General features: G+C 44.1%; 1 protein-coding gene across 6 annotated transcripts in view; it reads right to left on the reverse strand.

The window, feature by feature from the left end:
• The window catches only part of ZNF827 (zinc finger protein 827), a 175,351-nt gene that overhangs the window by 74,115 nt on the left and 85,002 nt on the right, over nt 1–16,234 (reverse strand). For all 6 annotated transcript variants that reach the window (XM_078445713.2, XM_078445714.2, XM_078445712.2 and 3 more), the window contains exons 6-7: nt 9,693–9,932; nt 7,075–7,132 (exon numbers count right to left, since the gene is read on the reverse strand). In XM_078445713.2, coding sequence (XP_078301839.1) covers nt 7,075–7,132; nt 9,693–9,932 — 298 coding nt within the window. The remainder of the gene's footprint in view (nt 1–7,074; nt 7,133–9,692; nt 9,933–16,234) is intronic.

Raw genomic sequence — 16,234 nt, forward strand, 5'->3', positions numbered from 1 at the left:
TTTAAAACATTTTTTAATGTTTATTTACTTTTGAGAGAGAGAGTGTGCAAGCGGGGGAGGGGCAGAGAGAGAGGGAGACACAGAATCCGAAGCAGGCTCCAGGCTCTGAGATGTCAGCACAGAGCCTGACACGGAGCTCGAACTCACAAACCGTGAGATCATGACCTGAGCTGAAGTTGGACGCTCAACCGACTAAGCCACCCTGGTACCCCTGATTGAAGGCAGTTTTAAGACATAGGCGGGGACAACTGTATGTAAATTATGATTCCACCAGTATCCGTCAACTCCAGCTGGAGAAGGGCCAAAAGCTATGGAATAGAGAGGCTGTTGAAAATACAGAAGAAAAACAGAGCATCTTACAAAGAAGTAGATATTGGCGATGTTTTTATTTTCTTCTTGCAAAAGCACAAATGCCTTCTATTTAGGGTTGTCTCAGAGGCAGGCCAATCTGTACAACCTAACACCACGTTTTCAGGAACAATTCCTGCTGGTGCTGTGAGCATTCATCCACTCTGGAGCCAGGAAACTTCTCAGGACGAGAAGCACAATGCCAGGCCTTGTGGAGGGCCGCTGTGGCGGGGAGGCCAGACCCCGGGAGCCAGAGCCAACCGCAGGCCAAGGAAATGAACCTGCATATCCAGATCTGCAAAATGTCAGCTTGCCAGGGACCTGGATCTCCCACAGGAACCTGACTCTGAGCATCAACAAAGACAAGGGGCTTTCTGCTGAGGTGAGCGGAGACTAGATGAACGCAGTCTTCCCTGCAGTGATGCAAGACTCTGTGCTGTGGATGCTGTAGGTAACGCCAGTGCGATATGGATGCTTCCTGGCCTGTTGCACCATCCAAGAGGGCTTCTCGCCCCCAAACTAGAGGTCAACCCTTGCGTACGTGATATATTTCTAGTAAAAACTGTGGAGACATACTCAAGAGAAAATCCCAGAAAAGAACAATGGGATTGAACTAGCACCTGAGTCGCATAGACCTTTTGGTCATGTCACCCCTGCTTAATTTGTCAAAGGCGGCTAAGAGAGAAAGCTAGATGTCTACTTACAGAGAGTTACAAATGTATGCTTCATCCCTGGCTATTCCGAGTTATACAAACAACAACGAACACTGTTGCAAGGCAGGAGAAATAAAGATGGCAGAGCTCGTGGGAAATGAGGAAAAGGCACAGCCCTCTTTAGACCCTCAAAAGGAGATTTAAACCTGTCTCTTCAGAGTAACACGATACCAAACGGTTCTGGAAGTGTATTGTTTCAACTATAACAGTTCAATATAGACATCACAGATGGAAAGAAAAATGGCAGAGACGATGGTTACAGGACAATGGAGTGTAGGAATAGATAAAAGTACTAAGAAAGGTTTGGTCAAATAAGGAAAAAGTCCAAGTGGCAGCAACAATTTCAGGCCATTGCAATTACATATATATCCTACTATTCTCAGGAATGAGTTTTAATTTCTTTGAAAAATAAAAACTCAAACATAAGTTGAAAAGGATGTATTACCAGTGAAAAGACACTTAGGTCAACAGTTGTGTCAGAGCAGCTGCAGACAGTGGTGCAGGTTGTGCACTGCACAAAGGCACCACACACCTCCACAGATACCAGAGGTTTAGGTATTTATTGTGACAATATTCCAGCAGATGGCAGTATCTTCAGGAAGGATGTCTTAAAATTTGCAGTGGCACCATATGGCCCACCAAGAGCCTTGACTTCACCAAAAAAAGCAGTGAATATCTTAACTGAAGGGACTCCATGAAATTAGTAGCAATTTCCATTTTTTTTAGAAATGGAATCTCAATGCATTTAATTTTAAAGTCCTAAAATTTAATGGGTAATGAGACTATGTGGAGAGCTACTCAACAATCACCAATTTCATTTGCTCTCTTTCTTATTTTTTTTTTCTTAATCGTTTTTGTCTAATCTGGTTTTCTTTGTGAGTAATCTTTTACTTTTTAAGGTAATAGAGCATTATTCTCTTTTGCCTTCCAAAAAATGAAAAGAAGAAACTATATAAATTGAGGCAGCACGTCATGCTTTTCTAAATGTGTGCAATTTCTATTACTGAATCATAAATATTTAAGGACATGTATTCAAACCATCACACAGGAAAATTCTATATTGGATACCTCCAAGTGCATATGTCTTTTAGTAAGCACTGTAAGAGCCATTATCTAAATCATAACAAATAGCCCACATTTCAAGTTCTGAAAATTGGGCAAATTAAATGTTGGTTGGCACAGCAGGATATGAGTCTACCTTTCTCTGATTTTCCCACTTCTGCTTTTTGTCTTATAGAGGAGAAAAGGACAATTCGGGCAAATGCTTCCTTGCTTTTGGAATAAAGCAAACCAGGTGTGAGAAGTTTTTCTTAAGGCCTGCAATCTTATATCCCCGAGGACACTGAATTATTAATGGGTAAAAGGGAGAACAAATAACCAAGAGAGGGTTCTTGGCAGCCATTGTTTGACGTTCCTGATGTTACACAACATTGAGCATATCCAATTCACCTGCCAGGAGCTATCTGATTCTTACTCTAGGGTTCCATTTTCCTATTTCGATCTTATCCAGCATCTGGCTGGGTGATGGTCCATGTCAGAAGATGTAGATCTTCTTTTTATTCCATTAAACTTTGGGATCTGGTTATGATATCATGCCTCATATATTTTCATCAACAAATGATACATATTAGCTGGTTATCTATTCCCTGCAGAATCTAGGCTTGTGCTAGGAAAGGAAATAGAAAAATCAGGATTTTATTAGTCTCTTAAGTGTTCAGTCCTTCTGTTCTCCTGGGTCTGGCTGGACTGTCTCCTCATCTCATTCTTCAGGTAGAATGGCATTAAGAACACTCAGTCCACACACTATCTCAAAGGAGACACACAGCCTTCTTTACCCTTAGATTGAATTTGCTGGACTCTGAGGTTAAACAGGCAAAAAGAACTGCTGTTTTAGCATTTACAGCGAAGTTCCAACTAAAGGACTGATTCGGTGAAGGGGCCCCTAGGAGGGCACAAACAAGGGTGGAAAGGTTAAGGCCAAGGCGTTGGTGAGTGGGACCACACGATCCAATCATTCCAGCTGTTAAGTAGATTGATTTCTTTGCCTGGCCACATGGCACTTTGGTAGATTGTTTTTTACTTTGGGGAAGATGATATTATTTAAGTAGCTGACTCTCAATTCTTGGGATGAAAAAAAAGGCATTTTCAAACAAGTCCTTAAAATGATGTCTGGGATTTGCTTGAAAATAATTTAGGGGGGCGCCTGGGTGGCTCAGTCGGTTAAGCGTCCTACTTCAGCTCACGTCATGATCTCACGGTCTGTGAGTTCGAGCCCCGCGTCGGGCTCTGTGCTGACAGCTCAGAGCCTGGAGCCTGTTTCAGATTCTGTGTCTCCCTCTCTCTCTGAACCTCCCCCGTTCATGGTCTGTCTCTGTCTCTGTCTCAAAAATAAATAAACGTTAAAAAAAAAAAAAAAAGAAAAAAAAAAAAGAAAATAATTTAGGGGGATGGAGAACAAAAGGAGGGGCCCTGTCAACATAGGTCATGAGATGATAACTGTTCAAACTGAGTGATGGGCACATTCCCTACTTTTGTATATGTTTGACATTTTCCATTGAAAGAGTTTTTTAAAAAAAATGAGGTAGAAAGCCAATGATTCAGAAACTTGCTAGTTATTAGTTTCAACCTTTAGCTTCACCTAAACCTGGTTTCAAAAAATTGCTAACAAGGAATGCTAACATCGTTTTCTCTCTCCATAACTGCCCATCTTATAATAGAGGTGTTAACAAACAGCAGAATTGCCAATGGAAAGGATCTGACGAGGAGGGAGGTGTAACTGTCAGCGCCATGGAGGACAGTGGGCTGCACATGCATCCACAAGCTTCACGCACTCCTGGTGCCCAGGCACGGAAATCGGCACCTTGGTAAGCACATGTTGGAATGCTGAGTTACAATGTTTCTTTCTAGGCTGCTGCACTTTTTCTCAGTTCCTGCAGTTGGAATGAGAGTCAAGACCAAAAATGACAAACAACTGTGCACAGAGTTACGGATTTGTACAGGACAGGGAGAGAATCAGCTTCTCTCTTCAGTACTGCACATCTGCCCTCGGCCCCCTGGATATCCAGACCTTAGGGGCAGGAGGAGATCTCACTGAGTGGAGGGGGCTCAGGCACCCCTGGCATTTGGAAGAATTGATCTCAGTTAAACTATCTTCAATGTACCTAACAACCCTCAAACATGGCAGATTCTGATCTTGACTGCAATCAGGAGCCATCGTTCTGGACAGTGAGCTTCTTCTGGAAAATATGGAAGATCCCACTAAGTATTACCTAAATATCTGGGGATAAGGACATTCTGAGCTTGATATCAATCTTTTTTGAAAAGTATTGCAAATCATACCTTAAAACAAAACCCCCATGAGCTGACCTTGTGCATGCAAAATAAGGGCTCCTTCTAAAACAGGAATCAAAAAAGAAGAGAGGTAGTTGGCATTTTCCCCCCATCCCTGTTATCAGTTAACTGAAGTTAAAGAGGATTTCTTGGCACAAAGCCACTTGATTCTGTTCCGCCTGAAGTAATGAGGTGAGAAGGTAAGAAAGAGATCTATTTGAGGAGAGGCTAATTGAACAAGTTCCTACTCAAAGGAAAAATAAAAACACACCAAGGATTCTATAGAAGAATAAACCAAGAATTCTGTAACACTGGTTTCTGAACACTATACCATGTCAGGGGCTCACAGCAAGCCCCCTACTTTGCTTTGGGCAAAAGATCTCATTTGGATTTCTTCTTACTCATAATCTCCCAGCAAGAGAAGAATTTAAGGATTGCTTCATTTTTGCCAAATGGCTAAAAAAATTTTTTCTTCTATCCTATAATTATGCTCTAGCTCCAGCCAAGGAAATTTAGACTATGAGACGCATTTCACTCATTTGGGACTGGTTCAAACCTCCTTTTACTCTTCCCAGAGAACACCTGAAAAGCATAAAATAACATGGCTTCGCAGCACACCTTTCTGTTGTATAAATATTAGTTATCATAAAGATGCAGCAGAAAACCACCACAGGGGGTGCTGTTGGGTCCTGCCCACAGCTCCTTTCCTGCATTACCTCACTCACCCGCAAGCGGCTGGCGGTGCTGCTTGCTAACAGCGAGTGAGAGAACTGCCTTCGCCATTGGAGCCCCTGCAACTAGGAGGCTACTCAACCCTGGCTGGAGGTGACCTGAAGCTAGTGGATAGTATGGCGGGGGGCGGTGGTCCAAACAGTCGGCCCCCTTGCCTCCAGGCAGGCTTTACCCTGTGGTGCAATTCATGCTCCAGAATTCTCTGTGGGATCGAACTGAAGCTGGAATCCGGTGAAAACCACGTCCTTGCTCCACAACCTCCCCTTCCTTCTCCTGCCCCTTCACGGCCCAGCATGGTCCTCTGAGCGCACTCTCTCAATAAAACCCGTTCCCAGATCCCTATCTCAGGCTCTGCTTCTAGGAAACCTAGATTCATGACACTTCAAGACACCTAGGACTGCAAATTAAAATTAACATTTATTATTTTTCGTCTGCTGTCTTTCAGTATCTCCCAAGCAGGACAATTTCACGTGTTTACACCCATGGACACAAGACTTATTAAATGGTCTTCAGAATACATGCAGAAGGTCCACTGGAATCTGCAGTGGCTTACATTTCCTGTTTGAGCAACTAACTTAATAGACAAATAGCCCTCCCAGCCCCCAGACCCATTTCCCAAAACAATTTGCAGACAAGATGGCGAGCCCGGTTTTCCACCCGCGTACTTATACAGAGAGACAAGGCCAGCACCACTGTTCTGGTCTGTTACGGTAGGTTTCCCTTCCCTAATGCGCCGTGAACTTTGTGCGAGGCCAGCTTGCTCTGTTTTAATTACTGTTTGATATTTGATATTTCTAAATTCCAATTCATAGAATTAAAAAAAAAAACAACAACTCGGGTTAAGGTTCAAATGAGCACTGTTCAGGTGCCTGATGAGACTCCACGGTCAGTTCATACCGCCTCAAAAAGAAAAGCATATTTATCTTTCATTGCAAGAATTAAAAAGACAAAACCGGTCAACTGTTCCCATTAGGAAGAATTTGCTAAGTTTGCTCAGGAAAGCAAAGTTCCTTCATTTAAAGCCTTCTTGGTAGCTGACACGTCGTAGTCTCTGTTCCTATTTCATTCGGTAAAGCCTGCATATTGGGCTAACTCAGAAGCTGGGGGGTGGCCTGGGGTGGGGGTGGGGAATGGTCCTTCAGAGCTAGAGGTCGCATTCCACCCCCCACCCCCCCACCCCCCGCCAGGGTTTCCTTTTTCCGCAGGGGTGGGGTGTGCACTTGTTGGAGCTTGTGCAGAACCGTTCAGGTCTGGACGGCCTTCCAGGCCGGGGAGGAGCAGCGCCACTGGCTGGACCCCTACCTTTCCTATGGCAAATGGATGGGGAGGAGCAGCGCCACTGGCTGACCTCCTCAAACTGCCTTTGGCAAATGGAAAGCTTCCTTATGTTCAGCTGTTAGCAATAATGGCTTTCCTGCGGCCTTTTCAAGCATTTTCTTCTGCTTTAAATTTTTTTGCCCTCCTCACAATGCTGTGATATCCTTGGTGACAAATTATCAGTCCCCAGCTGCCGAGCTACTCAGGAGCACAGCTGCAGTAAAACCTTGGTCTACCGACTGAGCGGGGGAGGCCTTCCTGAGATACAGACCCGGCTCCCAATTACAGCTGCACGGCCCGTTTAAACTCCCAAGTCAAGAAACTTCTGCAAAGAGGAGAATATTATCTACTTCACAAAACTACTGTGAGGAATAAGAAAGGAGAACATATGGAAAATTCTCCAGCCAAGTACCAGCTCTTAGATGTTTGATAAATATTAGTGGTCCTCCCCCTTGGTGTCCTTCCTTTCTGTGTTGTTTCTGTCAAATTTTTAACACAAACTGGTGGCAAAGGGCATGACTCCTTTGAACCCCGTGGGAGAAAACAGCTTGGGGACCAATGCGCAGCACGTGATTGGAGCCTGATGGCCCCACACAGAGGGCGCTCTGAGGGGACCCCGCATAAAATGACCTACCTGGTGGTCGTCCGAATGGTGTTTTCTTTTGTGTGATTGTTCTCTTTGCTCACTTTTTCTGTAAGGAGAAAGAATGAAACATATACCTTTCAGGTCGTTCTTACTCAATTTGTATCTTCTAAGGCTTAAGCAGAAACTCCCTTAGCATTTCTTTTTCCCTCCTGCGGTTTTCTTTTGTAAGTGTGCAAACCCTCCCTGTCTTACTCACAAAGACAATCATGAAAAGCATATAGAGAGCCTCCGCAAAAATATTTTAGTAAAAACCAATCAAAGGGAAACAGTTACTAACAAATTTTAAGTGTGTTGTCAGATTTTAATGAGGCCTTAGTAAGTACATATACACAGACAGAGATGTCCACAAAAACAGCTATTTCTACTGTATCTTTCCCCAGCTGAAAATTTCTGCTTTCCTCTGATTCAGCACGAAAACTGCAGTGGTTGCAAGTGTTCCGCTTCTGACTTTGATGACAACCTTTAAGCATTCCGTATTGTCAGGCCCCTTTGTGAGAGGGGATATAAAAACAGCCACAAGACCTCTGGGCTCTGCAGTCATCAAGCACTTATTCTGATAAATGTCACGAGGGACAAAAAATATCATTAGCCAAGCAGAGGTACACCCTCCCTTACTCTGTCTTGAGGTCTGTATCTACCAGCTGTCAGAAATTATTTAATTAGCTTTCAAGAACAAAAAAGTTGAACTCTGGCCTTCCCGATCCAGTTCAAATGTGAGGATTCTGCCCTGTCACAGCTCTCAATGGCTCAAGTATGCAGAGAAAACCTGGCCAACTCTGCAAGGGTTTCAGATTTCCATGGCAGGGCAAGCAAAAAACTCCAGATCGTAGGGAGTTCCCAGATATTTGGGAAAACGAAAGGTTTACAACATCTGTCCAATACTTTGTAACATTGGTCTGAAGCTACTGCATGCACACCTGGGCGTGGACAGTTGCTTTCTGTCTGCTGAACGACGACGGGGGGTGAATTTGGATTCAGAGGCAGTATTCTTTCAGAGAGCAGGAAATCGAGGCTCCAAGATTTGCCTGAGGTCACCCAGGCAGTAAGTGACAGTGCTAGGGTGAGAACTCTTCCACAGAAAGTTTTTCGCTGATAGTAGACAGTGATAATGTACTGTTAGAGACAGAGACTTTCTGAAAAGAACCACACTGGCCTCACTTGTGCAAATTTTAACTGCTAAGTAATTTTCAAAACTAAATAAATAAACTAAAAGTTTATTTAGTTTTGAGAGACAGAGCACGAGCACAGGAGGGGCACAGAGAGGGGGAGACACAGAATCCGAAGCAGACTCCAGGCCCTGAGCTGTCAGCACAGAGCCCAATGTGGGGCTCACACTCATGAACTGTGAGATCATAACCTGAGCCCAAAGACGGATGCTTAATGGACTGAGCCACCCATGCGCCCCCAAAGTTACATTGTTTTTAGATACACTTTCAGCCTGCTTTTTTTTTAAAAAAAAATGCATCCTGTATGATTTGGAGCTTTTGGGAGCTTGCAGAGATCTGTGTGTCCCGTTAAGTTTACAGAATTAACTATTTCTGTTACTGCAGAACTTTGCACAGATACAATCCTTGTTCGAGAACTGGGAGGTCACCATTTTCAGGACCAACTGATAGTTTCAAGCACTGGGGTGTGTTACCAGGCTAACAAGAAGGTGAACTATCATGATGACATGCAGATTCTAGCAGCTTCTTTTCTCTTCCCTGATACTTTTCTTAGCGGGGAAAACAAGTGAATGCTTAAATAATGAGCCATCTCATGGTGTTTTGAATATGTTATCCATAACAAACAGAGTTTATCAAACATTAGTAACAAACTTTACTGATGCATGAACTTCCATATGTAAGCCAATGCTTGACTACCGACAAGGTATGTGTATTTCTTACAAATCTGAATCCTGTATGTGTAGGTATCTTCAATCTCAACCATGTCCAAATAATAACAGCCTATTAAATTTGTTAAGGACAAACAGTATGCAGCCTGAAAGAGTTAACAAAGGAAACAAATAGGACCCTTGTCTGTTCTATCAGAGCTGGTAATTCCTACACCTGTAAACTCCAAGTATTCAAAGTAGAAACATTGGTTTACAGAAAATGCTCTATAAGGCTATAGCTGGAAAGAGTCCTCATATTTTCATCTTTTCCTTTTCCTTTTTTTTTTTTTTTCCTTTTCTTTTGGCTAGAAACAGTACGATCTCCTTAATTCAAACCACACTAATTTGGAATTCATGGTAATTCAGTCACTGTTGGAGTAAATCGAAGTTTATCTTTTGAACGTTAGGGGAGAAAAAAAAGGCTGCTAATCAGATCAACTGCCTAAGCAAAATTAGAGGTGAGATGTTTCGCCTAGACAACAGGGATCATTTGCACAGAATTGAATAGAGTTCTAATTTCAAATGATTCTTAACTATTTATTAACGAAAGTTTGGCAGGAGTTCTACTTGGCAACGTTTTATTAACCGTTAGTTTGAGTGGCAGCATGGGTGTTAAAGTAACAAAATCGATTTCTGTCTGACAAATCTATAATGCAGGTGTTTTTTGCTTTGTTACAGTGGCTTTCCTTCCAATTATTCCCAATTATTGACATTTTTCTGCACAGAAACATACCTGACAGTTGAAAGAGAAGCTCGGAAGCCATCTTCACAGAGATATCCTGACTGAAGAGGTTTCTCTCTGGGGGCACTCTGCCCTCTGGCATCTTCTGTAAGGGTTCGGCTTTCTCTCGCCCGATTAAAGTGCTATAGCCAACATTCCGGCTGGGTGATACCGAGACATGCGAGTCCTGGATGTCAACCTCCATGGGCTCCTCTTTAATCTTCACCATCTGAGTTTCCTTGTAGCTTTCCGCTGCAAGCAGGTGGACGAGGAGAAACAAGAACACCACCGTTTTAAAATTCTGAACCAAATCCAGTTCCTCATCACAGAGAGAACCATGAGGATTGCGTCTGGGAGCAGGTTAGAAGAGCACCACAGCTCAGAAGAAACACAGTTTCAAAAACTACTTCGTCCAGCCCACCTGGTTTCCTGAAAAGGTTTTCTGAGCGGAAACCCAGAGAAATGAAGTGACTTGCCCAAGGCCACAGCAGCGGCAGCAGAACCAGGCCTGGGTCTCCAGATCCAGCACTCGGGTTCCGTGCCCAGGGTCTCCTGACCACTCCCCCCATGCACTCCATCCTCTCTGCCACGCTGCTTGCAGAACTAAGGAGAACATGGTGAATGCCTGTCCTTGTTTTAGAACTTACGCAATTTCAGCAAATCAAATAAAAGCAAGCATATTAATACTACGATTGTCTCCCTCTATCTTTAAAGCTCTACCCAATTTTTCTTCTCTCTCTTCTAGGGCATCTAAATTAATAAAGGGTAAATGGGGTCGATTCAACTGAGACATTTATACCTTGCTGGGAGCTAGTAATCCTCAAGACCACCTAGGAAGTTAATTGTAGCCCAAGGATCGACGCTGAGAAAAATAGCAATCTTACAGGTTATAATAATGGCTCAATTTACTGACTGTTGTTGCTTTAGGTGTGACTATTAGATGTTTGATCTTTAGTCCGAAACATATATTCGCCTTGTAAAGTCAGAGTGTCTTTATGTCCGTGCAGTCCTTAGAGCTAATGACAGCATCTTTGAAACAAAGTGTGCAGGCAATCAGACCATTAATTTGGGTCACTTTAAAATGAGCACACTTTCAAATCAATAAGCATTTACTAGTAACTACAGCGTACTCAGCATTCTGGGAGAAAAAAAAGAGGAGACAGATAGATAGCAAATAGTGGCCCCTCAAAATATGTCTACATCCTAATCGCGGAAAGTTGTGAATGCCACCTTATTTGGAAAAAATGTATTTGCAGATATGATTAAGTTAAAGATCTCAAGATGAGATTGTTCCAGATCATCCAGGGAGGCCCTAAATCCAGTGATAAGTGTCCTTATAGATGAAGACAAGACACAGTGGAAAAGGGCATGTGAAAACAGAGACAGTGCTTTGGACTGAAAATGTGCCCCACTCCACCCCCGAATTAATATATTGAAACCTCACCCCCAATATGAATCTGGAAGCGGGGCCTTTGCGAGGTGATTAGTCATGAGAGTGGAGCCCTCATGAATGGATAAGTGCCTTTATAAAAAAGACCCCCGAGAGCTCCCAGACAGCAAATACTTGAGCTCCTTGATTTTGGACTTCCCAGCCTCCAGATCTGTGAGAAAGAAATTTTTGTCATTTATAAGCCACCCAGTCTATGGAATTCTGTTGTGGCGCCCTGACCTTAGCAAGACGAGAAAGTGGGGTCATGTAGACACAAAAAAACGTCACTGCTGTGAGCTGGGGTGGTTAGAGAAAACTATGCTTTCCCTACAAAGCAGGAGAAAAGTGAGAGCCAAGTACATGCACAGTTTATTGAGTTGTAGGAAAGAAGACAGAAGAGCATTTCTAACTAAATGATTACAGTTAATGTAGTGTTGTCAATAAAAGCTTACATAAGAAGTGTGCTAATTGTTCTTTTTTCCTCTTGACATACTACACATGCTTTTCAGGGAAAATGACTTGTGTTTTTGTCAGCAACTAAATTACGAGCAACTGTTATATTTAATTTAGATCCCTCCCCCCTTTCCCTATTCTTGCCAAGCTGCTGTTTCTCGGTACATCTGTGAAACTCATAAAAACCAAGTTCATCGATTCAGTCATGGCAAGGAAAAGAAAAGAAAAGAAAACATTAAGCTTTCAAAGTTACATACCTAGCTTCTCTGCCTTGACTTGTAGTCCATCTGCCTCTTTCTGGAGTGCTGAGTTTACCCCCTGGCCACCCCTTAGGGATTTGGTGACCTGACGGCCACCGTGACCTCTAGCTACCTAGCTACCTCACTCATAGGTGCAGTCACAACACACGTTTCCCTCTTTGTGTTCCCTCAGAGTACTAAATATTTGGGAAACAAACAGTGGGGTCAGTGTCACAGGTAGGTAGTGATGTCTCCGAACCCTGCAAGTCATTCCAAGGCTTGAGGACAAACACAAAAACATGGCAGCAAAGGATTCACTTAATTTTTAAAAGGAACCTCAATGATATAAAGAGCAAAGCTAGAAAGTAGCTCTTTATCTTCTCCCATCCCCTTTCCCCAGCGTTGTCCCTGGGTTAAAAATCCCGTGGCTAGGTCAAACACGGACTTGAATGGTATCGGGTTTTGAAAGCTACTTGGGATAATTTCAAGTATGATTTACCAGAAGTGTTGTCTGCCCTTTCTTATGATAACTCTTGACCTTTCAAAATTGCACAAAATGCTGATTACTGATAAAAAAAAAAAAAAAAACCTTTACATTTTTAATCTACCTGATAGACTCGAGACTCACAGAGAAGAGTTTTCAAACTGACATCTCAGTGGGCAGGTGAGGCATAATATAAGAAATATCTTGGTGCTTCTCGCTCTTCCATGAAATAGCATTATTGCCAAATGGTTTTGTTGTTGTTGTTGTTAAAGCAGGGTTTCTCAACCTCAGCACTGATGACGTTTGGGGCCAGATACTTCTTATTTTGGGAGGCTGTGCTGTGCATTCTAAGATGATTAGCAACATCCCTGGTTTCTACCCACTGGATACCAGTACCACCCATCCTCCAGGTGTGAGAACCACAAATAACTCCAGACGTTGTCAATATCCTCTGCGGGGAGGGGGCAAAATCACCCGAACCGAAAACCGCTGCTGTAAAGTTTTTGCGACACTTTGTCGTTTAGCCCCTTCCCCCAAATTTAATCTGCACCCGAGGCAAGTAAGAAAGAAAAGCTGCTCTTAAGTTATAGCTTAGGCTCCCCCACAAACTAATCCCATCTCAAGCTGGTGCCTGGACAGGCTAGCGTAGGAGGCAGGAGGCAGGCTGACTTGGGAACAGATCCCAAGTTGGCTAGAGATCCCCACCGGTGCTCTCTCTCCCCTCTGCCTAGGGCATCCTGACAAAACAATTGTTGAATTAATCATTTCACTCTTTGCTTGGACTCCCTCACCCAGAAACATGCCTACCCATCCAGGGTTTACTCATTCCCATCATCTTCCTTCTCCACGTGCATTGTAAATCCTTCTAGAATGTCTTCTTAAAATAATAGGACAAATACTAATTTTACCCCAAGTGACCTATTCTGCTATTCCAAGAAAGAAATTGGCACATGGAAAAAGAGGAAAGACAAGAGTGTTAACAGTAGGTTATATGTGGGACGTGGGTTGAAGGTGACTGTTTATTGCAATGCTCATTTGTATCTTGTAATTTTTCTATGATAAATATAGATATTTTGTCATTTACTTAAAATTTTAAAAACAAAAAAATGACAACATATGCCCATAAAAAGGTGATTATTTCCTCTTTAAGAGTATTTAGAGAGGCGCCTGGGTGGCTCAGTTGGTTAAGCACCCGACTTGGGCTCAGGTCCCCATGTCAGTTTGTGAGTTCGAGCCCCATGTGGGGCTCTGTGCTGACAGCTCAGAGCCTGGAGCCTGCTCGGATTCTGTGTCTCCCTCTCTCTCTCTGACCCTCCCCCCCTTGTGCTCTGTCTCTTTCTCTCTCAAAAATAAATAAACATTAAAAAAAAAAAGAGTGTTTAGAACACTGTGTATGCCTGGTAGCATAGGAGAAGTAGGTTTCAAATTAGGTAAGTCCTATTTAAACTCTGCTTGGCAGAGGGGAAAAAGCAATGACAACGCAATAATATTGTCTTTTCTGCTTTCACAAACAGTACATGTTAGTAATTACCGAACGGGATTATGTCATTCATCCATCATGTGGCTGTTTCCGCCATTTTTTAAATGTCCACTGCATACTGAGTACTATGATAGAGGCTATGTGGGATACAGAGGCAAAGAAGACACAATTCTGGCCCTCAAGCACTTTTAGTCTAAATGAATGATCAGACAAGTATAAACAGCTCTCTAATAAAAGAGGTAAAAATAAAATACAGTGTGGGAAGAGGAGTTAAGGACCACGGGGACCACAGCACAAAGGCAGAATTGTACTCTACCTGGAGTGTTCAAGGAATGTCTGTTTTCTGGTTTGGCTGGGGGGCCAGCATGGAGAGGTGGAACTGGCACCTTGAAGAAGCCAGACTCATAGCATAGAATATAAACATAAAAGCACCTCTGTTTCTGTCTTCCATTGTCTCTTTAAAACTGCCCTGTAGAAAGAGCTCCTCTCCTGTCCCTGGGTGAGAAAACTCAGGCCGGCCCATAACCTGGTAATTCTTAGACAATTCAAAGCCTTATGGTCCTTTGAGCAGCAAAATGGTCCTGATTCAGAATCCCGAAGGCCCAATCCCACATGTTAGTCCACAGTTCCACCTTCTGGGAAGGTGAGTCCCTGCCCTTCCCTGGAAGGGTCGACAGGTAGCCTTTTGGGAGGAAAGGATCTGCTTCTTCTCCCTTTCTTGTTGCCTTCTCCCCAGCACACTAGTGGCCCTTTCAGACCCTAGAAAAGAGCTGGAGAAGGCGAGGGAAGAAGCGGGGGACAGAGGAAGGAAAGGTCTTTGCTAGCCTGTTCTAGAATGGTTTCACCCTGTTAAGGCCAGCAGGCATTTCTCTCATGGGATTCAAGCATGGGATCTTCAGAGATCTTTTTTTTTTTTTAATGTTTATTTATTTATTTTGAGAGAGAAAGAATAAGTGGGGGAGAGGGAGAGACAGAATCCAACCCAAGCTGTCAGCACAGAGCCCCACTTGGGGCTTCATCTCACAATGGAGAGATCATGACCTGAGCCAAAATCAAGAGTCAGACACTTAACCGACCGAGCCACCCAGGCGCCCCTCTTCAGAGACCTTTAACTTCGAGGTGATCTTTCCCCTGTAGTTCCCTTTACTTGGCTGAACTCCCTCTTGTCTGGGGTCCCTTATTCCTTCCACCGACCCAGGAATCTGCCAACCACCAATCATCTAGGCAGCCCCACTGGAAGCCATATAAGACAACACCCATGCCATCCGTGCCGCAGGAAAATGGTCTACCCTGGAGCCACATTTAACACCTCCCTCTTTACTTGATCCTACAAACTGAGCAAGCTCAGACCCCACACAGCACTGCAGTGGCTCTCGGGCTCGTGCACGCAGCCCCCAAGGCAGCTCTCCATTTCTCACCTTCTAGATTTCCCAGGCAGACGTCAGACACCAGCGTAGTAGGCTCCCCTCCTGAGGAAAACAGGACAAACGCCCCAGTGGGCGCCCCTTAAGCTGTGCTCTCTAGAGTTGGGGTGAGGCCAGTACCTCTTCCCTCATCCCCACCACCCTGCAGTGGGGGATCACAGCACAGTTGTCTCCAAGATTCCCTCACCCCCGTCTTCAATTGCCTCTCACTTTTACACCTTCAGTTTGGCCAAGAGGTCCAAGAGGCGTGTGTGTGTGTGTGTGTGTTTGTGTGTGTGTGTGTGTGTGTGTGTGGTAAAATACACATAACATAAAATTTACCACTTTAGTCATTTTTAAGTGTACAGTTTAAGTACATTCACACTGTTGTGCAGCCATCACCAACCACCCATCTCTAGAATTTTTCACCTTCCGTAATGAAGTTCTACCCATTAAACACTAACTCCCCATCCCTTCTTCCCCCCAACCTCTTGTAACCACTGTTCTATTGTCTGGCTCCAGGGTAAGAGTTTCCTTCCTTCCTCCCTTCTCTCCCTCCCCTCTCTTCCCTCCCTCCCTGCCTCTCCCTTCCTCTCTCTCTCTCCCCCTGCCTACCCCTCCTTCCTTCCTTCTCCCCTCCCTCTCCCCCTTCTTTCCTCCCTCCCTCCCCCTCCCTCCCTCTCTCCCTTCCCTTCCCCCTCTTTCCCTCCCTTCCTCCCTCCCTTCCTTTAAAGTTCTTCATGCTGAAACCTTGGTGCTGAAGCCAAATCCTCCCCTGAACAACCGTTTAACAAAAAGGGTCACATTATATTCCAGAGAAATAAAACCGGAGAGGTAGGTAGGGACAGCATGCAGAATCTTAGGTGGGGGCCCGGAAGCCTTAGGGAGAGGGGGCAGGGAGGAGCCAGCCTTTGGGAGGTTTGCACAGAGGAGGAGCACGATCAGATTGCACTGCAGAAGGCCAACCTGGCAGTGGCACTTGGAAGGCCTGGGAGGAAGTGGCAATGAGGGCAGTTGTTAGGAGCTTATGGTGGTAATCCAAGCAAGGAGAGGATGAGGGCCTCAA

Source organism: Panthera onca, chromosome B1, assembly GCF_046562875.1.
Source record: "Panthera onca isolate mPanOnc1 chromosome B1, mPanOnc1 haplotype 2, whole genome shotgun sequence".
NCBI classification, from domain to species: domain Eukaryota; kingdom Metazoa; phylum Chordata; class Mammalia; order Carnivora; family Felidae; genus Panthera; species Panthera onca.